This window comes from Scardinius erythrophthalmus (genome assembly GCF_964197995.2).
Source record: "Scardinius erythrophthalmus genome assembly, chromosome: 24".
NCBI classification, from domain to species: Eukaryota; Metazoa; Chordata; class Actinopteri; order Cypriniformes; family Leuciscidae; genus Scardinius; species Scardinius erythrophthalmus.
The window spans coordinates 11,561,115-11,584,644 of record NC_138244.1 but is presented as its reverse complement, the minus strand read 5'-3'; the positions used below and the strand labels follow the sequence as shown (position 1 = coordinate 11,584,644).

At 37.7% G+C, this 23,530-nt stretch overlaps 2 protein-coding genes across 4 annotated transcripts in view; one reads left to right on the top strand and one right to left on the bottom strand.

Moving 5' to 3' along the window:
• The first annotated feature begins 335 nt into the window (after nt 1-335).
• ldhd (lactate dehydrogenase D) lies at nt 336-11,460 on the top strand. 3 transcript variants are annotated; one of them, XM_081356456.1, is made up of 11 exons: nt 336-589; nt 831-943; nt 1,997-2,138; nt 2,321-2,462; nt 4,330-4,489; nt 4,581-4,780; nt 5,290-5,418; nt 6,191-6,318; nt 7,678-7,768; nt 7,855-7,966; nt 10,826-11,460. In XM_081356456.1, exons 1-11 carry the CDS (start codon nt 506-508, stop codon nt 10,989-10,991), a joined length of 1,467 nt encoding a protein of 488 aa, XP_081212582.1. In that variant the 5' UTR covers nt 336-505; the 3' UTR covers nt 10,992-11,460. The 3 variants fall into 3 exon arrangements, 2 of the variants coding, with proteins under 2 accessions (XP_081212582.1, XP_081212583.1); XR_014029411.1 differs by having other exon boundaries at nt 414-589; nt 6,191-6,313; nt 10,826-11,275; XM_081356457.1 differs by having other exon boundaries at nt 414-589; nt 2,321-2,402; nt 10,826-11,459.
• The window catches only part of znrf1 (zinc and ring finger 1), a 36,833-nt gene continuing 24,722 nt past the window's right edge, over nt 11,420-23,530 (bottom strand). Inside the window, exons 2-5 of the mRNA XM_081356458.1 lie at nt 23,390-23,485; nt 16,687-16,792; nt 14,588-14,679; nt 11,420-13,304 (exon numbers count right to left, since the gene is read on the bottom strand). Of these exons, the coding sequence (XP_081212584.1) occupies nt 14,622-14,679; nt 16,687-16,792; nt 23,390-23,485 (260 nt within the window). The 3' untranslated portion in view covers nt 11,420-13,304; nt 14,588-14,621. The remainder of the gene's footprint in view (nt 13,305-14,587; nt 14,680-16,686; nt 16,793-23,389; nt 23,486-23,530) is intronic.

Genomic DNA, 23,530 nt, shown 5'->3' with positions numbered 1-23,530 from the left:
TGGCGGAATACCATAATATTTAAGTATTTAGCAGTGACATTGTCAGGGTTTTTATTTAAAATGAAATAATCGAATCGAAAATATGATAGCATTGTATGTAACGATAAACTTTTACAATGGCTTCGTAAATTAATTACAAAAATAAAAAAGCAAAACATTTACTGATGCACATGTCTGTCTTCATTTTTTTAAGATTTGATGTTAATGGTACTCCGCCATTGCTCCGACGAAAGTGACTTGAGACTAATGCTAATTAATTAACAAGCTAATTAACATTTATAAATATTCCGTCTTTCAGCAAATCAGATAAATCTACAGGGTGAAGGTCGCGTTATATTCATAGATTATATTCAAAGCCCAATCTCCAGGGCGGGGCTTGAGGTTCAGAGGAGGCGTGACGCAGTTACGCTGATCCGGAAGAATATTTACATATACACTCTTAACTGACGTTATGCATTAAAGCTTGGTTATTTCAGAATCAGCACGGATTTAGTAAGAAGTGGAAATGAACTCGTTCAGACAAGCCCTACGCTTAATTTCTCCACGGCTGCCGTTTACTTACGGGAGGTGCAGGAGATATTCTGCTAAAGTAAGCTCTGGCATCATTCCTGTTCACTATAACATAATTCTAATAAATAGACAGTCTGTTTATGCAGATAATAAATCTCGAAACATAAAAATAAAAATATTTTCCCCACTTGTTATGAATAACGAATTAAAAATAAATACAAATATTACAATAAAATGTATAATAATAATTATTAACGTACCTGTCACCATAGAGTAATTCAGGTAAACAGTCAGTGCATTTCTTGCTTTGTTAATATTAGACTGGAGCCGTCGAGCGGGCTATCACATCGTTTCGCTCGGTTAGCGGGGATGAAGGCGTGTCTGTGGGGTCAGCTGTCAGAGAACAGCACGGCAGGGATGAGTCCGTGCACAGGTAAGATTTCACTGCCATACCTGAGTGAGTGCCACCTGCAATTAAATGTTATGCAAACTGTGCAGCAGTTGGTCCACCCTCAAGTACAAATAAACCAACTGTAGCGTCCGAGTTAATGATTTAAAGTAGTTCAAGCGACATATTCACTAAACAGTCGTGTGGGTCCGTTCAGAATGCAACTTTATTTTCCCCTCCTGCATCCAGCATGGATCCACAGGCATAATAAATCAATCCTCAGTATATATAACATTACTATTTTTAATGTTTTTGAAAGAAGTCTCTTATGCTCCTCAAGCCTGCATTTATTTGATCAAAAATACAGAAAAAACAGTAATATTGTGAAATATTATTACAATTTAAAATAATGGTTTTCTATTTTAATATACTTTTAAAATATAATTTATTTCTGTGATGCAAAGCTGAATTTTCATCAGCCATTACTCCAGTCTTCAGTGTCACATGATCCTTTGAGAAATCATTCTAATATGATGATTTATTATCAATGTTGGAAACAGTTGCGCTACTTAATATATAGTTTTATAACCTGTCATACTTTTTTTCAGGAATATTTGATGAATAAAAAGTAAATAAACAAAACAATAACAGCATTTATTGTAAAATAGGAATCTTTTGTAAGAATATAGACTACCGTTCAAACGTTTTTTTATTTTTTTTAAAGAAATGAATACTTTTATTCAGCAAAGATGTGTTGCTACTGTAAAAAGTGATGGTAAAGATTTATATTGTTAGAAAATATTTATATTTTGAATAAATGCTGTTCTTTTTAACTTTTTATTCATCAATGAATCCTGAAAAGGGTATCACAGGTTCCAAAAAAATATTAAGCAGCACAACTGTTTACAACATTGATAATAACTGAGTATCAAATCATGGATGTGTGTCTCAATATGGAAGATTGGATGCTTCGTACTTCCGTTTCATTGCAAAATTAAATAAACATCAAAATTTAGTATTCAAATTATCTAACATTTAAAACTGATTTGGTATTTACTTGGTATTTACATATTCCTGTTTTTTTTCTTGCCATGTCAGATGTCTACCACCAGATGTGGTGGTGTTTCCTCGGTCTGTAGATGAAGTCAGTGCTCTTGCCAAAATTTGTCACCACCACCAACTACCCATCATCCCATTTGGTACAGGGACTGGCCTGGAGGGAGGTGTTGGTGCTCTGCAGGTTGGTCCAGTAGAGAAGAGACAGAAGAAGAGTTTGACTGTGACAGGGCAAGTTTTAGACTTCAAATCTAACCTTCAAAAAAGGAAAAGTATTTAATTTTGTCCTTGTTTTTAGCTATTTTGATACATTTTCTTAAGTACACATCTATTAATGTTTTTTTAAAAAGTGTGTGTGTTTGTTAGGGTGGAGTGTGTTTCAGTCTGAGAAAAATGGACCAGGTCCTTGATCTTCACCTAGAGGATTTTGACGTGACGGTGGAGCCAGGTGTGACGCGCAAAGGCCTCAATTCATACCTGCGTGACACTGGCCTCTGGTTTCCTGTTGGTCTGTCAAATTCTTCTGTATTATAAGTACAAAGTAGATCACACAAATAATATCAATTGTATGCCTGAATACACAGATTAATTTAAGCCTAAAGGCCCGTTTACACCAAGAACGATAACTATAGCAATGTCTATAATTGCATCTGTAACGGAGGCCAACTAGTAAGAGTTGTGTGTGTAAACCTCACTCCCCTGATCTCAAGAGACCCGGGTTCGAGGTGTTAGGCCCGCCCAAACGGTCCAACGACAGTTTCCGATAAGCGGGTGAAGGTCTTTTCAGTGTGGCAAAGTAATTTATTTACCTCTTTATTTCATCTGACTCCAACAATTAAAAAGGTTTTAAATGATGTTTGAAGATCATTCAATTTAGGTGAATGTTTGGTTATTCTATTAAACTCTTTATTGAAATTACACTCGTTCATCTGGATTCCTATAACACTTTGAGTCTCTCACCGGCTGGGTATATGATCTCATAACCACAAGCTTGTCAGTCTCGGTCATTAGACAGAGGCTATTGACTAATAGTCAGACAGCCGTACTCTACTTGCTCATTTTAGAATATATTATTTAGTCCCCATAGATCTAAACACACATAATTAATGTAAGACTATATTACACTTATAGTGTATATTACACACGTACACTTAGTTAAAATAATACTATACAATAATCAGAGGTTGAGGCTCACCCCTATTTAGATTGGTCTAACAACACTCCGTTGTTCTAAACGGAAAACCCATTTTTAGCCTCTACAGTCTAAGTATACATGACTAATGCCAACGTGTTAGTCGGATCTCTAAAACTTCAGACGGTGTGCGCCTCTGCCCCACCTAAGCTGTATTTTAGTCCGTTACCAACCTGAGCGTAGAATTTTGGTGTTGTGGACTTAACGTAATCTACTAGAATCAATCATTTCAGAGTAAGTCAGAATAAAATCAAATGTAACAATTTAGTCAGGTAAATGTATCATGCCAATTACAGAATCAATTAAAAGATAATCAATACATAACATCAAATGCCCTGAAGTAAAGAGTAAAAGATGCATACCTGACTCAGGAAAATAGTATACATAATAATAATCTGGTTACAAATCGCCATGAGCCTCTTGAAACATTTATTTAAATTCTCAGACCAAGACAGAAACCTCTTTCAAATGGAAGAATGTGCTAACAATGGGAATTTGCATTAATCATGGTCTCCAGAGTTTACGCCTCTTGAGGGCAGGATGTCATTTGCATGAAAGACCCACCCTCCTCTGTAAGCAAGATATCTCTAAACATTTAAAAACGTTATTACCTTTGAGACCTTTGTACCAGACGCACTGAGACATTTCAAATGATACCAAACATGAATAGTGCTGTATGATAATTGTTCACATTAAACCATATAGATTTGTGGGTGAATTTCAGGTGATCTCAGCATGAGAGAGAGAAGAGATGGGGGGGAAGGGGTGAAGGGAAAGTTCTTCCAGTTTCTCCAGTCTTACAGAGGCCCACACAGAGCGGGGCAAGTAGGACTTGAGGGGTTACACATCCACACAAACACACAATATTGTTCTGTTTATTATAAGCGAGTGCTGCAGTTTTGTTGCCTGCCGCATTAGAAGTTCAAGCTTTTTTTTAAAGCAGGATGGATTCTGATTGGCTGCTAACCTTCATCAGCTGACAAAAATTATCTCATTCCTGATATTCCTATATCGTTATTGTTATAGTTTTGATGTGGACTTCTCTTTTTTCATGGAATTGGGATGATTACTGTATAGTTATTGTTATATTTAGTCCTTGGTGCGAACAGGCCTTCATTTAAACTTTTATTTTTTCTGTTATATGTTTTGAAATGATTAATGGTTGAGGAATATATTTCCACAGATCCAGGTGCCGACGCATCTCTCTGCGGCATGGCTGCAACTAGCGCATCAGGCACAAACGCCGTCCGTTATGGCACAATGCGCGAGAACGTCCTGAACCTGGAGGTGGTTCTAGCAGATGGAGCAGTCCTCCACACAGCAGGCAGGGGGCGTCGTCCAAGGTATGACTGCAAACTCGAAGCATCTTTCGAGTTGAACTAAACCTACTGTTGTCTACACTTGATGGACTTTCACAATGCAATGCCCTTTCAGAAAGACAGCAGCTGGTTACAACTTGACAAACCTTTTTGTGGGCTCGGAGGGAACTTTGGGAATCATTACCAAAGCCACACTTCGATTGTATGGTATTCCTGAAAGTATGGTGTCAGCTGTCTGCTCCTTTCCATCCGTCCAATCAGCGGTGGACAGCACCGTTCAGATTCTGCAAGCTGGAGTGCCCATCGCCCGCATAGGTGAGTGAAGGTTGAAGAACATGGTCGCAATGTACTTGGTGTGCTGCCGCCATTGCCATGTAACGTAACAAAAGAACAGTTGGTCACTTGTGTTGTATTCTTGTAAAATCACAGACTGTGGCACTCGAAAGTACATGCATGCCTAGCTGTGTTATTTAGTCCAGAACTCTATTCATTTTATTTTAATCTATTCATTAAAGGCTCTTGCAATAAGATAAACATTAATTCAGAAGGAAACACCGTCCTTATACATAGTCAACACCGAGCGCAGTCAAGGGTTTAATGAATTGCTTGGTTCTCAGAACCACAAAGTGTTTCTTCTTTTGCAGTCCACTCAGGGAAAATATTCCACCAGTAGCTCCATCCAATTTATGAGTAATCAGGCATGACCGGTCTCTTCGATTTTTAAATCGAGGCTGCAGTGAGGCATACATTTTTTTTTAACCCTGGACTTTCTACCCACAAAGGCCTCACACAACTTAATTGGTGCTGATATGTTTCGTTCGCAGAGTTCTTGGATGATGTGATGATAAACGCCTGCAATCTCTTCAACAACCTGTCCTACGCCGTAACGCCCACTCTCTTCCTGGAGTTCCATGGGAGCTCCAAGAGCATGGAAGAGCAAGTGTCCATCACAGGTATTTGTGGATAAAACCAAAAAATAAATGTGTACAAAAACTGTATTTTACAAATGCAAAACAATGCCATTTAGAGGGTTTTTATTCTGCACTAGGTGAGCTTTGGTTATAGTACACTAGGTAGTGATAGCAGCCTTGCCTATGGCTCGGGAATATGCCTACTTCCATACTATATAGTAGGTGAAAAACAGTGTGTGAGCTGATAAAACAGTAAGTGAAAAGTACCCGTATGATGTACTACTTCTGGTGAGATACTGAAGTGCGCATACGATGGACACTTTACTATCCCATGAGGCCACGGGAAAGGATTAGTGAATGGAAGTGAAGTGACGCAAATGATGCCATAGGTCACATGATTATGACAACATGGCGGAAGTAGTAGGTCCAAATTCCATTCATACTACACACATTCATACTATATAGATCATACTTAGTCACAAACTAAGTTTAAAACCAAATGTAGTACCTACTATATAGAACGCGATTTCGGATGCAATTCGGATATACTACCCGGCTCACATGACATATTACTTCTAATGAGATTCTGAAGTGTGCATCCAGTGGATAATTTAATGTACCACAAGCCCATGGGAGAAGATTTGCTAATGGCAGTGAAGCAACACAACTGACACTGTAGGTCACATGACAATAACAACACGACGAATGTTGAACGTTCGGATTTCATTCATACTATATCGAACATATTTTTTATAACCAGATAATATATGTGAAAGAATGTGTCATCTGCAAAAGCATTGTGTTCTGTGTTTAGAGGAGATCACGCGTGATAACGGAGGGTCGGACTTTGCCTGGGCGGAAGATGAGGAGACCCGCAGCCGGCTGTGGAAAGCCCGTCATGATGCATGGTACGCTGCCCTGGCCCTGAGGCCTGGATGTAAGGTGGGAACATTTACTGCATGACTTGATTCTGACTCAGACAAGTGCAGTTTATTTCCTTGTAAATGCATACTTTATACTTGAGACTGTTGAATATTGAGAATATTGCTTTGTCCTTTTGTGTGTCCTTCCTCAAGATAAAATTTTTGTGTGATTGTGCATAATGCATTGCAAAAATAATGACTGTTTTCAAAAAGGTTTCCCATACACTCTGCCAATGGTCAACCAAACAGATAGCCCTCCCCCAAACTCACACCATTAGTTGAGCCACTATTGCTGTGCTGGAGTTGGAGTGCTCAAACAAACAGTAATGTTTTGAAAGCGCCAGACACACAGTTTTACACATTTTTTTAAGGGAAACCAGCCAACAATATGGCTTAATTATAATTGTCAACGAATTTTAAGTTGGAATTGGACGTTTTTTAACACTGAAAAATAACATTTTCTTACAGGCATTCTCTACAGATTTATGTGTGCCTAGACAAAAGGAGATAGGTCTGACTGCAGAACCGCAGAACCATACGTCATAGCAGTGTGTGGACGACAGCGCCAGCCTAACAGTCTGATGCCGGAACTGCATACCATACATATCCACCTTACATATACCATACCTAAACCTACCCATCTCCACCCCGTCCCCTAAAACCACCCCTAAACCTACCCATCTCCACCCCCTGACCCCTAAACCTACCCATCTCCACCCCCTGATCCCTAAAACCACCCCTAAACCTACCCATCTCCACCCCCTGACCCCTAAACCTACCCATCTCCACCCCCTGATCCCTAAAACCACCCCTAAACCTACCCATCTCCACCCCCTGACCCCTAAACCTACCCATCTCCACCCCCTGATCCCTAAACCCACCCCTAAACCTACCCATCTCCACCCCTTAGATGCTTTTACCCCGCCCACTTCCGGCATCAGACTGTTAGGCTGGAGCTGTCATCCTCACACTGCTATGACGTATGGTTCTGCAGCTGGTTATTATTGGACAAAAGAAGATCTAATTATCAAATATGTACTAAAATAACATAATAGTAATAATGATATTATAATCTACTAAAATAATTACAATATAAATAATATATATATTTTTATTTCTTATTCTGTTAATACAGTACTATACATCTCTATTTACTTAAAATCATGACTTTTTCCAACAGGTTTCCCAAACATTCTGCCATAGGTCAGCCAAACCCCAAACTTAGCCAGTTGCTATGCTGGGCTGGTCAGAATGCCCTAGCAAACAGAGCAATGTTATGAAAGCACCACACAGCCACAGACAGTTTTACACTATTTGGGGGAAATAAGAGAAAATATTTGAATGCATAACTTACAAAAATGTGCTCATTTTCTTGCAGGCATATTCTACAGACGTCTGCGTGCCTATCTCACGACTACCTCAGATTATAGTGGAGACAAAGGAAGATCTAATCAGCAACAATCTTACTGGTAGCTTGCCTAGTTTGATTTTCTCATTTAGTGTTCAGAACTGTTTTTTAAACTGCTGATATAATACGATTATGGGTTTTTTCTAGGTCCTATTGCAGGTCATGTAGGTGATGGAAATTTCCATTGTTTAATGGTACTGGATCCTAATGACCCAGACGAGGTGCAAAGGGTTCACTCCTTCACTGAGAGACTGGCCAGGTACTTCTATTTAGTTCCTTTCAGCGGCGTTGATCTTCTGAGGCGGCTGAAAGGGAATGGCAGCACCTTTTGTGCCTATTGTTAGTTTTGTTTTGTGTACCAATCAATATCAAGATTATTTCTCAGAATGTCTTCTGCCATTTGGACAGTGTATATTGACAATGACAGACATAGGTTCTAGTGTCTGGCTTTGGAAATAATAAAGGGCTACCTGCCTTCAGTCATTATGGGTAAAGTGCAGTCTCTGTCAGGTACATTGGATGTGCGATTGGCACTGACCGCCAGCCATAGAGAAGACAAACACCGCAATCTCATTTGGTTCAATGAAATCTGGCTGACCTGATGTCCAAGAGTTTGTCCTGATAGGAGCAAATTGAGTTGGACGCGCCCTTTTTGTGAATGACAGACATGATGTTAATGTAAAAGAACAAGTTTGCAAAAACTATAGCCTTATTACCTGCCAAAGGAGTGTTCACACACTGAAAGAGCAAATCTGAGAGGAGAAGAAACATTACCGGGCTGAACTTGTGTGGAGAGCTAGTATTAGAGAGCTTTACTACAGTCTACCTGGAAGTTCAGAGGAACTTGACCAGGCCTAATTAAATTAATCTGTTAACTTCCATAAACCAATACCTTCAATACCATTCTGACTCTTAAAGGGATACTCCACTTTTTTTGGAAATAGGCTCATTTTACAACTCCCCCAGAGTTAAACAGAGTTTTACCGTTTTCGAATCCATTCAGCCGAACTCCGGGTCTGGCGCTACCACTTTTAGCATAGCTTAGCATAGATCATTGAATCGGACAAGACCATTAGCTCTTTTTTTTGATCTCTCTCAAAAAAATTACCAAAGAGTTTAGATATTTTTTCTATTTAAAACTTGACTCTTCTGTAATTACATCGTGTACTAAGACCAACAGGAAATGTTAAGTTGCGATTTTCTAGGCTGATATGGCTAGGAACTATACTCTCATTCCTGCGTAATAATCAAGAAACTTTGCTGCCATACCATGAGTGCAGCAGGCGTAATGATATGACGCAGCGCCTGAAAATAGTCCCCAGCTCAGTAACTTCCAACGTGACCGGGACTAAGTTTGTCTAATCTATTAGACCTATTTTCAGGCGCTGCGTCATATCATTACGCCTGCTGCACCCATATACGGCAGCAAAGTTTCTTGATTATTACGCAGGAATGAGAGTGTAGTTCCTAGCCATATCAGCCTAGAAAATCGCAACTTTACATTTTCCATCGGTCTTAGTACACGATGTAACTACAGAAGAGTCAAGTTTTAAATAGGAAAAATATCAAAACTCTTTGGTCATTTTTTTGAGAGAGATGCTAATGGTCCAGTCCGATTCAATGATCTATGCTAAGCTATGCTAAAAGTGGTACTGCCAGACCCGGAGATCAGCTGAATGGATTCGAAAACGGTAAAACTCAACTGTTTAACTCTGGGGGAGTTGTAAAATGGGCCTATTTCCAAAAAAAAGTGGAGTATCCCTTTAAAAGAAAAGTGTGGGGTTCAATTAAAGACTGGAATACACTACACAACTTTTAAAATCTGAGCAGATCTTAAAACAGTAGGCATCACACACTTGCCGCCTTTGTAAAAAGTTACAGAGAAAAACTGGGCATCGTACGCTAAACAACTTTCAAATCATTCCGAACAATCTCATACAGAAACATGTGCTTGACAAATAAAAACAATGTGTTATAAAATCGGCTCGAAATATCACACGTTTGATTTCCTCCGACTGGATGGAATCGAAGTCTGAAGCTAAACAAAATCGGAGACCGTGCCCATTATACACTTGATTTTTTGTCAAACCTGTCAACTTCAATTGGCCAACGTTTTCAGACTGGCTCTGACTTTCGGCAACTAGCCTCGACTCCGGATCGTGTAGTGTATTCCTGAATTAAGTTAAGCTCAATCAACAGCTTTTGTTCCATAATTTTGCTTGCCTCACAAAATGATTTAGACTTCTATTCCAGCAAGAATTATGGGTAGAGTATACAATACAGTGGTGTACCTTGTCATGTCGAACAGTGTGTACAACCTGCATGAACAAGATGAGTAGGTGTTGGATTTCTGCTGCGCCAGGGAGCACCCGAGACCAGTCAACGTCATTCAGTTGGAGAATGTGGAGGTGGAAACACCTGCGAATCGAAACTGGACTGGACAGACAGTTCAGCTGCACAGCTGATCAAGACTGCCAGATGTGCTTCTGGTTTCACCCTAAGACTACAATCCAGCTTCATTTAAAAACAGCGTTTTCATTTCAAAACGCTCTCCATCCAAATTGCACTCAATCGCCATTCCATGTATGGTCTAAAATTGCCCTGTTTTGACACAGGACGGCAATTGCGAGGAATCTTTGCAGGAATGTTATATGAAGATTGTACATTTATCGTTAGCAACACTGTGTTAGTGAATTGCACATAACATTCCACCATAGCAGGGGAGTGAGGTTTACACACAGCTCTTACTGGCCTACGTTACATTCATCCCCCTAAACCTCACTCCCATCCGGGTCACGGCACCAACCGTTCCTACTCGACCTGCTCCGAGCGGGATTCTAACCGATGTGGGAGTTGCGGACGCTAAAGATCGCAGCCGCTAACGTTCCTCCTGAGGCTAGGGGAGTGAGGTTTACGTGCACAGTTCTTAATGGCCTATGTCCGTTACATAAACATGCATCATGGTTTTCAAATAACTAATTTTCACAATCCACTCTACAACGCGAAAACAGCATTTTCAATGCTGGGTTAATGCAGTCATAGCCTAAAATAGTCAATTTTATTGCCAGTAACAATTACAGTGAATTAATTCATTCTCTTGTTGTCTTTCTCAATGCAGGAGGGCACTGGCGATGGATGGGACTTGTACCGGAGAACATGGGGTCGGCCAAGGAAAGCGGGCTCTGCTCAGGGAAGAGGTCGGTCCGTTGGCCATAGAGGTCATGCAGGGCCTCAAGGCCAGCCTGGACCCCAAAAACCTTATGAATCCTGGAAAGGTGTTGTAATTACCGCAAACCAACACAGAACACTACAAATTATACTCTGCACTAAACTTGAGGAGAATGAGGTTTGTTTGAGATTTTAAGAAAAAGAATGATTTACAAAATCTGCATTTTCTTTGTGAAAGGTGCATGTCACTCAAGCTCTCTGCATGAAACATTTCTTATGTAGCATCATTTTGAAAACACATTATGAATGTACATGGCAGAATTTTCTAAGAGCCTTGAAAAATTATTATTCAGTTCTTTTATTTTGCTTTTCCATGGCAATCTGAAACCATTCTGAAATATGAATTAATGTGAAATCATAGTGCCTTGACAAACTTGTGTTTAGTCTGGCCATTTCCCCTTCTACATATCTGTGAATATAATTATTACTGAAATGGATATATTTGTTTATGAAAGAGATTCTGTGAAGCAGAACTCAACATCTGATGAGCTAAATGTGATGCAGAAAATAAAAAGTGCTCACATAATATGGTTTTGTCTCTTCTCGTTCTTTTAGAAAATTCAGTTTTTGGATTTGACACTTGGGTTGTGTGTGTGCAATGGACCGATCGTTAAAAGAAAGCAACATCTGGTCTTATTTCATCTTGTTTTAATTATATGTATGATCATCATCATTATTACTCGTCCCACAGATTGCACATCAAAATCATCAGACACTTATTTGTACTTCCTAAAAACAGGCATCCGTTCATATCCCTGGAAAAAAAGAAAAGAAAAACATACAAAATAACAGACTTGAACGCAAAAATAAGAAAAGGATGGGTTTCGAGAGTGCCGAGTCACTTTCTGCAGCCCATGCTGCACAAGATAGTACTACGCTACCTGACTCGGTTTATTTGTTTGATTTGTTTTACACGGTGAGGCGAAATTGTTATCCATTGTTTTGATGGATGGTGTTTGTATGCCCTCATTTACAGGCACAAAGCAGGAAAACAAACCTCAGAAATGCTCTACTTCTATCCAACACAAAAAGTAATAGGTTGTCAAATATTTTCTTGCAGTTATTTTTTCTACCTTTTTCATTTTACACCTTTCGTTTTTTAAATGTTTTGTTTTTTATTATTTTTTACAATTTCTGCAACATTATTTTCTAACAGTGCTTGCTGTTTACACAGTAGACGGAGGCATCCTGAAGGTTAAATATATTTCTTGTGAGGTTTCTCACAGATTTTTCAAAAATAAAAAGTAAATGCAGATCATAGAAATGATCTTGTAATAGTTTCACACCAGTTTATCTGGGTTTTACATACAGTAGTGAAGCAACATTAGCTTACCAGACGCAAGCTGGTCGGTCATATACAGAAAACATGGGAAGATGGACAGAAGCTGAAATCACACACACATACACACACACACACACTGAATACGTACTCAAGGCTTTTACAGGGAAATTGTCCGAATATTATGGTCAGCGCTTCATAATAACTGCCCAAAAATTGCAGATGAAACTAGGAAAATAGCTTTGAGCTTCTAATCGTTTCAGAATCCATGGGGGAAAGACATCTACTGTGAATTGTAAACATTTGAAGACAGACTGAGAGTGTATTTCTCTCTGTTTATGACCGTAAACCCCCATCCCAACACACATACTGATGTCTTGGACTTCCTCTGGCACTAACAGGAAACACAATTTACACATTTCCCCGCCTGTGGACACATGATCACACACATGCACACACAGAATAAGTAAATCTACATCCACCGGCTGTCCAACACATCACTAACTAGTGAACCGGCACACGAAACTCCTCCCACGAACCAGTTATGAAACCCCGCCCCCTGCCACACCCCTTATGGCTCCTCTAATCAGCATGGTTTGACTGACAGGACAGGTATGGCCTCTGGATTGGTTTGCAAAGGGTGTTCTACTTCCTACTTGTTTTGACGCTAGTGCCCTGCCCCTTTATCGCTCCGCCCTTTTTGTTGCCCCGCCCCTCTTTCCCATTTCCTTCCATCTGATTACATACACAAGGAGAGAGGACCGGGTCAAAATACAGACTGAACACACGTCGACAAGCACACGGAGCATGTAGAGGGGGCAAGAAAACGAGATGTTATCCAAAGCCAGAGATCCGGTGTTGGTGGTTAGTGTGGGGGATCCGGTTAGCAGTTTAGCAATCTCTAGCACAGCGCGTAGGAGATTCTGGGATGCAAGTGGTAATGACGGTGTCAGCTGGATGAACGGTTTTATTTGGTTCAGTTTTGCGATGACACATTTCCGTTTCCGTAGGTTTGACCGAATTGGTTGGTAGATTGATTTATTTGGTTATTTTTGTGTCAGGATATCCAGGTTTAGGTCCATAAAGTGCCCTACAGTGAGAGGAAAAAGAGATAAAGAAGGAATATAAGAATTATAATGACCCCGAGGGTGTTTTCAGACTTGGTCTTGTTTTATGTCAGGGGTCTAAGGAGTGTGAATGTGGTTTACTTTAAGTCAGTGGTGTGGGTAACATATAACGTGTGTTTCTATATATATATATATATATATATATATATATATATATATATATATATATATATATATATATATAAAAAAAAAGATTGATCTAATTTGAAGACTGATTGGCCCTTTGGCTAATTGCTAGTTGGTCATAAAATAATGGCTATGTTTATGCAACTGGCAGCAGACCTCCTTTCAATACCACATCAATACATTTTTCTGTAGCCTAAATATATATATTAATATATATATTAATATAATATATACTAAATATATTATTGTTATTTCTGTGTTACAAACATTTGAATGATCACAGAAATACTGGGATAAAAGTTTATAGTTCGGATGTAAACACAGATGTCTACGGTAGCGAGCAAAACACAGTAAAGCACATTTTCAAAGTAACAACGCTTCAAATAAAGATAGCTTCAATTACATTGAGGTAGGTGCCGACAAATGAATGCAATTTTTTTTATTTGTCATTGAATCATCCATTCAATAGATTGTTCAAAAACACCGGTGTCTCATTTTAGAGGCACTCAGTACACCCGGTTAAAGTCGTCACTGTTTGCCATTGATAGTGTGAAAGTGTGAAAACTTGTATTTGCATATTAATATAATTTATGGTATTATATTTATTATTATTATTAACAATATATTATTAAAGTGATCTGAGTTCTAGAACTTTGTGAATGCAATTTTACATAGAGGACTCAAGTATGAAAACTTGCATATGCAGCAAATTATTATCATTATACTATAAAAGCAGTCTGAGTTCTAGATCTTTGTGAATGCAGTTTCTTTTAATGGAGGACTCAAGTGTGAAAACTTTCATTTGCATTGCATAGCAAGTTTAGTTCCTTCATAATAGGTCATGAGACCATTAGGAGGGTTTAGGTGTTAATTTCACATTTACTATGCGTCTAAAAATGTTCCAGACAAGTGTGAAGGTGTATTTACGATAAAAGCTTGTCAAAAAAGAATTTGTGTTGCTACTCTGGAGGATGCTTTCTAAGGTCTATTCAAAAGTGGTGCATTGAATTGATAAGTGCTGCTACAGTTTGATAAAGTAATAAATAAAGTTGACAACTTGAAATATCAGATTATCGAGGCGTGTTTGCATGTAGGTGGATATTTGTGTGATGGGGTTCACCTTTCTCAGTGTTAGCAGAAGTAGATGATGGAGGTCAGTCTGAAGGATGTTCAGGGCAGGAGCGGTTGATCTCAAACCAGGAGTCTATACAGCTAATGAAAAATATGATACAAATGTCAGTTTAGGCTCAATATTAATGCAATCTATGTCAGAAAAACAACATTTCCAGTAGCATATTGCTTTTAAGTTATTCTGCATAAGTCCTAAGCAGGCACAATGAGTTTCAAGCTTCAAATAATTTTTCCGTCCTCACTAAAAGGGCAGAAAATGACAAAATCACAGCCAATCTGAACATATTTGATGTTTAACATACAGCGATGTGGAGCGGGATTCTGGACTGGATATAGAAACCAAGCAAGAGTCACAAATGTCTTGCCAGTCGCAGCTGGTTCAGCCAAAGGCATTAACTTAGAAGTGAAAGGATTTATTGGTTGTCGCTTTATTGCGTCTCGCCTGGTTAGGACTGAGCTTATAACTTGCTTGTGGCAAATTTGTTTGATTGCAAAAACAACACCAGGCAGCCAATCGGTTCACTTTTCAAGGTGTCTGCGGTTTCAGACATATGCGTGAGTGTGCTATTCAATAGCCAGTACCTCCTGCTGAGACACCATATACAGACATCAAATGTCAATCATATAGTTACATAATCACATAATTATATATAGGATATGACAAGGTTTGTGTTCATGTTCAGAAAAAAAAAAAGTAGATTGTTAATTCTCAGGTCATTTGTCATTCATTTGACAGACTAAAAGCTAACATTTCCTTATCATGTTTAAATAGGACCTATGATGCCATTTTACAAAGTCTTGATTTTTTTTTTTTCCGGGGTGGGCTGCTAGAATAGGTTTTCATGCTTGAATGTTATTTATTTTCACATATTTTACATGGTTGCAGCTCCTCTCTTCCCAGTCTGTCAGTAACACTCTAGGTGTGTTCGACTTCGGCTGGATGAAACCGATCGCAGAGAGATGCCGCCTGCAGTCGGGGAGGAGCTGAAAACAGAGACGTGAAGTCGGACACTTTCTGCATCCTGTAGTGACGCTTGTGTGGTGTTTGCCTACTTTATCACAGATGAAGTGAATTAAATGCAGTATTTGTCAAATACACAGTTTTCATTCAATACTTTATGTACTGCTTAATACAGCATCTGTTTGTACAAGAATAAAGTTCAACATAAGTCTATTCAATTGCAATACCATTGAAGTGGGGTCTGTTTTTTTTTATCAGTTTTCTCTAGATAAACATGACATTATAACATCGTGACTACATGAAAAGAGCTTTTACTGTTATAAAAACACTTATTTGTGAGCATTAGCGGAACTTAAGGTGTCTGAATAAACACGAAACGCATGTGATCGTAGTCATGCGGTTGATCCGGCCAATCGTGAATGGTATTTTGCGGTATTTTGATGCCATACGTCACAGTGATGTGGCGCCGGCGCTGTCTCAAGCTATTTTTTTTAACCAGCATGCACTGCTTGAAGTCAAGACGCCCGTCGTTCTGTGCAGCGCTGCATGAAGTTTAGATCCCGTCTTCATGAAGCTCCTCCTCCCGAAAAGTGCAATGTGCTCTGATTGGTCGGCTGGACCAGTGTGCTGTGATAGGTCGACCGTTTTGAGTGTGTTTTGGAAATGCCACACCTCTTACCATAACCGCGAGTTTCAACACACTACTAACTTACTCAACCAGGCCTGCGTGTGCCTTGGCCAGGAATGATTTAAATGAGGAATATTGTGACATGAACGTTCCCAGAAGAAAACTCAAGACTACATTCGAGGCGTTTCAGGGAGTTCAAAAACAGTGCGCACTGATATAGAGAATAACTCCCTTTGGAGTGACTTTGTGAGACATTTTCCATGCTCAAACAGCAACATTACACACTAAAGAAAGTTGAAAATGTAAAAAAGCATAATAGGTCCTCTTTAAGATTAGACCAACATAGGTTCGACACAAGGAGGTTTGTCATTATCACAAACATTTTATTGGTAGTTAGTTGTGTTGATTAAAAAAAAAAAGTATAATATGAATTGTTCAATATGCAGTGGTGGCAATGATGATTTAGAGGTATAGTAGAAACAAATGTTTTGTTGCTCACCTTTTGTGATAGATACAGAGGCACGGCAGTCTAGCGATGGTGTCTCCTTGCTGTAGCTCCTCGAGACATATTACACATTCTCCTGCGTCTCTTGACAACACGTCATCTATAACACACACAAGCATTTCATTCTAAATAGAAATAGTATACATAATTCTTAAGTGCGGCACATTTGCAGTACCAACTGTTTTCTGAATGGGATGTTTGGCACTGCAGATTCATGAAAACATCCTCTCTATCATTCAGAACGTCTTGTTTGCCAGCAGGGGGCAGCGGAGAGTAAAGACGCATGAAATGCAGGCAGCGTACAGTGTTCCTCTACTTTCTCACTCGCGGCGCGGCTGGTTAAGTGAGGTGGGCTGGCAGTTAGCATAACTAGTAGTTAAAGACAGTTACTCATCCTTCTGTAATGTATGTTTGTGGTGGAGATGGCGACGAGGTGTGAACTCATTTTCTGCTAATAGCTCAAGGGCAACAACAAACACGATTTGACTTGCATGCCCATACCGACCTAATGACTCACACAAACAAACACGTACACCGTTATCAGCCTGTTTTAGTTTCCAGTAAAAGTCTTCTTCACAGGAAATTCGCCTGAAAACGAAACGGGCCACTTCCTTTCCCGTAACGTTCGCAGCTTCCCCTGGAAACACCTGTGTTGGAGTGTGTTTCTGTGTGTGCAAAGGTGAAGAGTGTGGTGAATACTGACAGAAGGTTAGAGAATCATGACAGGATAATGGAGTTTGAGCGAATGCAGGATGTTGATTGAGGGTTAACCCACTTTCCCAGAATGCTTTAGGATGAATCTGATACACAGAGGTACAATGCCACCTGAAAGATGTGACACAAATTGGTTTGTGCCGTTTCCTCTTGAATGGTTTATGGGTATAACGAGTTTTGTATTCAGGTTTTCTATTTCAGTTTAGTTATTTGTAATGATTTAAGGGATAGTCTGTTTATATCTATAAATACTTAATAACATATGCAATAACATATTAACTAGTATGGCCAATCACCTGCATTGCTGAAAAAGCAATGGTGAAGAAGGGAGGATGGAGATCCATTGTTTTGTGTGCAGGGAGCAGGCAGACGGGACAAAAGATTGATTGCAGTTTAGAGAGGATGTGATGGAGGGTGAAGGAGCGACACGGGGTGGAAAGCAAGAAGAGGTGAGCTGGGAAAAACAGGAGATGATGGCGGGAATGAATAGAGAACAGACAGCAGACGTATGCTCCAAATACAAATCAGATGAGCTGAATCGATGGAGAACGGGACAATTTATTCAAAGTTAGGCTGAGATTAAACTTATTTGAAGTATAATTATAAGTATATGAAAAAAAGTGAAATATTATTACAATGTAAAATATCTGTTTATATTTTATAAATATCTGTTTATAATTCAAAGCTGAATTTTCAGCATTTTTACTCCTTCAGAAATCATTCTAATATGCTGATTCGCTGCTCAAGAAACATTATTATCAATGTTGAAAGAAGTTTTGGTGGTTAATATTTTTGTGGAAAACATGATAATAAAAATTCAGGATTCTTTGATGAACAAAGTTGAACAGAACAGATTTTTATTAGATATAGAAATATTTAGTAAAATTATAAATGTCTTTTCTGTCACTTTTATGCTGTTTAATGCATCCTTCTTTAAAAAGACAAAAACTAAACCTTTGAATAGTAGTGTATATTGAATAGTAGTGTGTATCCCATAATTAAAATAATATATACTTTGAATAATTAAATGTCTCACTTAGACTTTTGCTTTAAACATTACTTTTGACAAAAAAATAATACTAATAAAAAATTAGTATAATACTAATAAAAATAAAGATACTATTCAGTAATAAGTATTAATGTTGACATTACTTTTTGTGTGCTCTTATTTATAAGATAAATGTATTCATTAATATTTTTAAAAATATTATATTATAAATATTTTTTTTTGTTACAATTGCCTTCAACCCAATCAACTGACAACTGTAACACTCTGAGATCTTTTATCTACTTCAATATTAATTACAGCTACATTTTAATTACAGTAACAGTTATTTTTTGCACATACAAATGTTTCTGGAAATCAAAATATGTCAGGTAGATGTGTAATAGTCTGCAAGTTATAAAGGAACAAAAAAGGGGGAAAAAATTAAATTATTCTAGCTCCTCAAAAATCCTCAAGCGCTTGCACAATTTTCCAGACGCTGGTCTCGGCAAACCAAACACACACACACACACACACACACACACACACACACACACACACACACATACACACATACACATCCCTGGACGACAGCAGGACACACACCCTCCTGCACTTGAGCTTGTTATCCTCTTAGGGCCGATGACTTCAGCAGCTCAGAGGAGCTGCACTAGTTTACAGGAATGGACAGGTGTGTGTGAGAGAGATCAGTCGTTAGGCCTTTTAGTTCAAGTTGTTGCTAATCATGTTCCCCATTCTTTCCGCTGGATAGCAGTCGATTTGTGTCTAGGCTGTTCGGTTCGGTCCGTGAAATGGTAACGCTATTACTTTGAAAGCAGTTTTGTGTGTGAGAGTGTGTGTTTTACACTCTGAAGGGCCCATGTGAGCTGACCAGTGTGTCTTTTCCAAGCCAGGACTATGCATGATGATATTTTAATACCTGCTGTTAAATTTAGCTCTCAGATGGGGAGGGGGACGAGAGAGAGAGTTTCAGAGGACAGAATAACATTTCTGCTACACTATTTTTTTTCTTCATGGTCTATCTATCTATCTATCTATCTATCTATCTATCTATCTATCTATCTATCTATCTATCTATCTATCTATCTATCTATCTATCTATCTATCTATCTATCTACAGTATCTATCTATCTATCTATCTATCTATCTATCTATCTATCTATCTATCTATCTATCTATCTATCTATCTATCTATCTATCTATCTATCTATCTATCTGTCTGTCTGTCTGTCTGTCTGTCTGTCTGTCTGTCTCTCTCTCTCTCTGTCTGTCTGTCTGTCTATCTATCTGTATGTCTATCTATCTATCTGTATGTCTATCTATCTATCTATCTATCTATCTATCTATCTATCTATCTATCTATCTATCTATCTATCTATCTATCTATCTATCTGTATGTCTATCTATCTATCTATCTATCTATCTATCTATCTATCTATCTATCTATCTATCTATCTATCTATCTATCTATCTATCTATCTATCTATCTGTCTGTCTATCTATCTATCTATCTATCTATCTATCTATCTATCTATCTATCTATCTATCTATCTATCTATCTATCTATCTATCTATCTATCTATCTGTATGTCTATCTATCTATCTATCTATCTATCTATCTATCTATCTATCTATCTATCTATCTATCTATCTATCTATCTATCTATCTATCTATCTATATATCTGTCTATCTGTCTATCTATCTGTATGTCTATCTATCTATCTATCTATCTATCTATCTATCTATCTATCTATCTATCTATCTATCTATCTATCTATCTATCTATCTATCTATCTATATATCTATCTATCTATCTATCTGTATGTCTATCTATCTATCTATCTATCTATCTATCTATCTATCTATCTATCTATCTGTATGTCTGTCTGTCTGTCTGTCTGTCTGTCTGTCTGTCTGTCTGTCTATCTATCTGTCTGTCTGTCTGTCTGTCTGTCTGTCTGTCTGTCTGTCTGTCTGTCTGTCTGTCTGTCTGTCTGTCTGTCTGTCTATCTATCTATCTATCTGTATATCTATCTATCTATCTATCTATCTATCTATCTATCTATCTATCTATCTATCTATCTATCTATCTATCTATCTATCTATCTATCTATCTATCTATCTATCTATCTATCTATCTATCTATCTATCTGTCTGTCTGTCTGTCTGTCTGTCTGTAAATTCCATGCCTAACATGCCATTTAAAAAAATGTATTAAAACAATTTTATAATTATGATTTGATTTTCAAAATGACTTGCAGTTCAGCAAGTTGTTCACTTCAAACACGTTAACACTTCAAATGATTCAGTGATTGAGCAAATTCAAAGAGTAAGCTTTTAACTAAGCTATCCCACAATTATAATGAAATAAATATTATATCTAATTTAACCAATACTGAAATGTCTGACTTAGAGTTTTGCTTTAAACACATTATTCCTGACTTTTAATACTAAAAAGTAACTATATAATAAAAATAAAATAAAGCATTATCACATAACGGATAAAACTCAGTGAGAATCATTCAACAAATCACACAGTGAATCAGTCAAAAAAATTACTGAGCACTTATTTTGTGACTGCAAGCTCAGAAAAACATGCTGAACATCAAACAAGTATTTTGCCATCTCCTGGTACAGGAAATACCCTCAACTCTAATACCATCCCATCTAAAGGTAAAACATGTATTAGTTCAGGGTTAGTCCAATGTTACATCTAGCATTAGTCCAGGGTTATTTCCCAGCCTGGATCAATACAAACTGGGGTGGATTAGAGTTCATAGAGAAATGAAGGGCTGGTGGCCACAAGTGTAATACTGCATTCATAGAGAGCGGGTTTTACAGTGAGCAGATCTGCTGACGTGTGACTGTCACTGGCTGCAGTTGACAATGGGACAGAGTGCATTGTGGGAAATAAGATTAGCTGCAGTGTGTTCTAGAGTGTTAATGTCACTAACTTGAACATGGTGGGGTCAGAAAGTGACAAAATAATAAAACAAGGTTTTAAATAGAAGAAAAACGAATTAACATGCAAGAAAAGCAAGAGTTCTTTCTGTTTACAAATGGTTATTATTGTTAACTAAAAACTAAAACCATAAAAAATGTTATCATTACTTCAAATAAAATTGACTGAAATAAAAAAGTAAACTTATTTTATTTCAGCTAGTTGCTAAGACAACATTTATCATTTTCATTTAGGCTACGTTGTACTAAAATAACAAAAACTAAATAGATAAAAAATATTATCTAAATATAGACAAAAAAATTATATCTAAACTTAACTTTGACGCTAAGAGAGCGCTCAAACAAACAGGAATGAGAGCGTTTGAAAGCAGCTTCTACCAGCGGTTACCGAATATACTCTGTACTATAGGTAGCCTATACTGCGGAAATGCTGGTACCATCAACTTCTTTTAGTACCCAATGAAACTGGTACGTTCGACAACCCTAATAACCTGTATTAATTTACTTTTAAAGGTACATGTAAGTTCAAAACCTTTTTGCTCAATTAATTATTGACAAAATGCCTAACCAAAAGGAATTAAATTAATATATTAAAAACAGACAAAAGTTTTTGTGAAGAAAGATGATCTAACAATCAGATGCATCACTGCTGGTCACCTTTAGCTCAAGCTGAGCTGGACAGCTGTCCCTCAGTCGGACGTCCATCCAACCCAACACAGCTGTTACAAGCAGAGACCAATGTCATCGGGTCACAAGAGCTGTGTCATGTGTGCCACTTTCCTGCAAAGCTGCACTTGACAGACTGATCCAAAAGCTCACAGAATCAATAGTGAGCTAGTGTTGCTTGTCAATGTATCGCCATCGCTTCTTCTTGAAATGATGGGATTCTTTAAAAACGAATTTAGATAAAAAATAATAAAAAATATTTACATTTTAAGATTAAGATAATAGAAAAATGTAATTAAATTCAATTGATTAAAACATAAAAATTGCAATATTTTTTTTATATGAAAATAACATTAAATTAATAAAATAAAAAATCTAAATGATTTTTATATAAGACAAAAGGTTTAGATTTAGATAAGACAAGATAAAAAAAAATATATAGAATTGATTTGTTAAGATTACACACACACACACACACACACACACACACACACACACACACACACACACACACACACACACACACACATTTAATATTACATATTATATGTTACAAGTCAGCCCTTTGAACTTAAGACTTTAAATTAATTAACCAAAACATAAAAGATAAAATGTAATCAAAGCTGACCTCATTTCAAATAAAAAAATTGCTGGTTTAATTGAACATTATTCTAAATAAGAAAATTGTTCCTATGATTTATATAAAAAATGTTTTCTCTGTTTCTGAAACAAGCTTTTATCTGATGTAACCATGTGAAAAATAATATTAATATTTAAATATATACCATAACATTTAACTTTTGCATGACTGATGAATTTGCATTCATCGATTCAATGAAAACCCAATGGGGGAAAAATCAAATATCATTCGGTTTTACCTGGATATCCATCATATTACAGAACTTAAATGTGATGCAAATTAAGATAATATGAGCAGTAACATCAAACAAGCTGGAATAAAAATCAATAGAGGAATATTTTTTAAAAAATGACCGTAATTTGACAGCCTACAGATTATTTGAAACTGCAAATAAGAGTGATGGAGGAAGAAAAAAAAAGCAAAGTGAGGAAAAATGGATGACAAAATTAATGTCATGTACAGTGGCAACCTTGGTTTCCCACGGCAAAACAGAAAAAGAGAGAGAGACCGACCAAGGGGTCCATCCACGGTTCACAGACTCTTTTCAGCCCCAGAATGGAATCAAACAAGAATGAAATGGAGAACGAAAGGATAAACTGATACAACGACACACAAAAAGGAGGAGAGTAGTGGAGTAGATAGTTATCGAGAATAGAGATCAGTTATTGAGCAATAAAATACTCAGGAATAACAGGAGGGCGTGTCTTACCGTTGTAGGAGAGGCGGGGCTTGCTCAGACACATGATGAAGTGAACCTCCATCTCATTGGATGCCACTGATTTGGAGCAGACAGGACACTTAAATCCTGGAGAGGAAAGAGGAAACGGCATCGTCAGAACTCTTGAACCGC

Coding starts and splice junctions, on each gene's coding strand:
- ldhd (XM_081356456.1), top strand. CDS start 506: ATGAACTCGTTCAGACAAGCCCTACGCTTAATTTCTCCACGGCTGCCG. Junction 4,781..5,289: donor AGTGCCCATCGCCCGCATAG/GTGAGTGAAGGT, acceptor TTTCGTTCGCAG/AGTTCTTGGATGATGTGATG. Junction 5,419..6,190: donor AGAGCAAGTGTCCATCACAG/GTATTTGTGGAT, acceptor TTCTGTGTTTAG/AGGAGATCACGCGTGATAAC.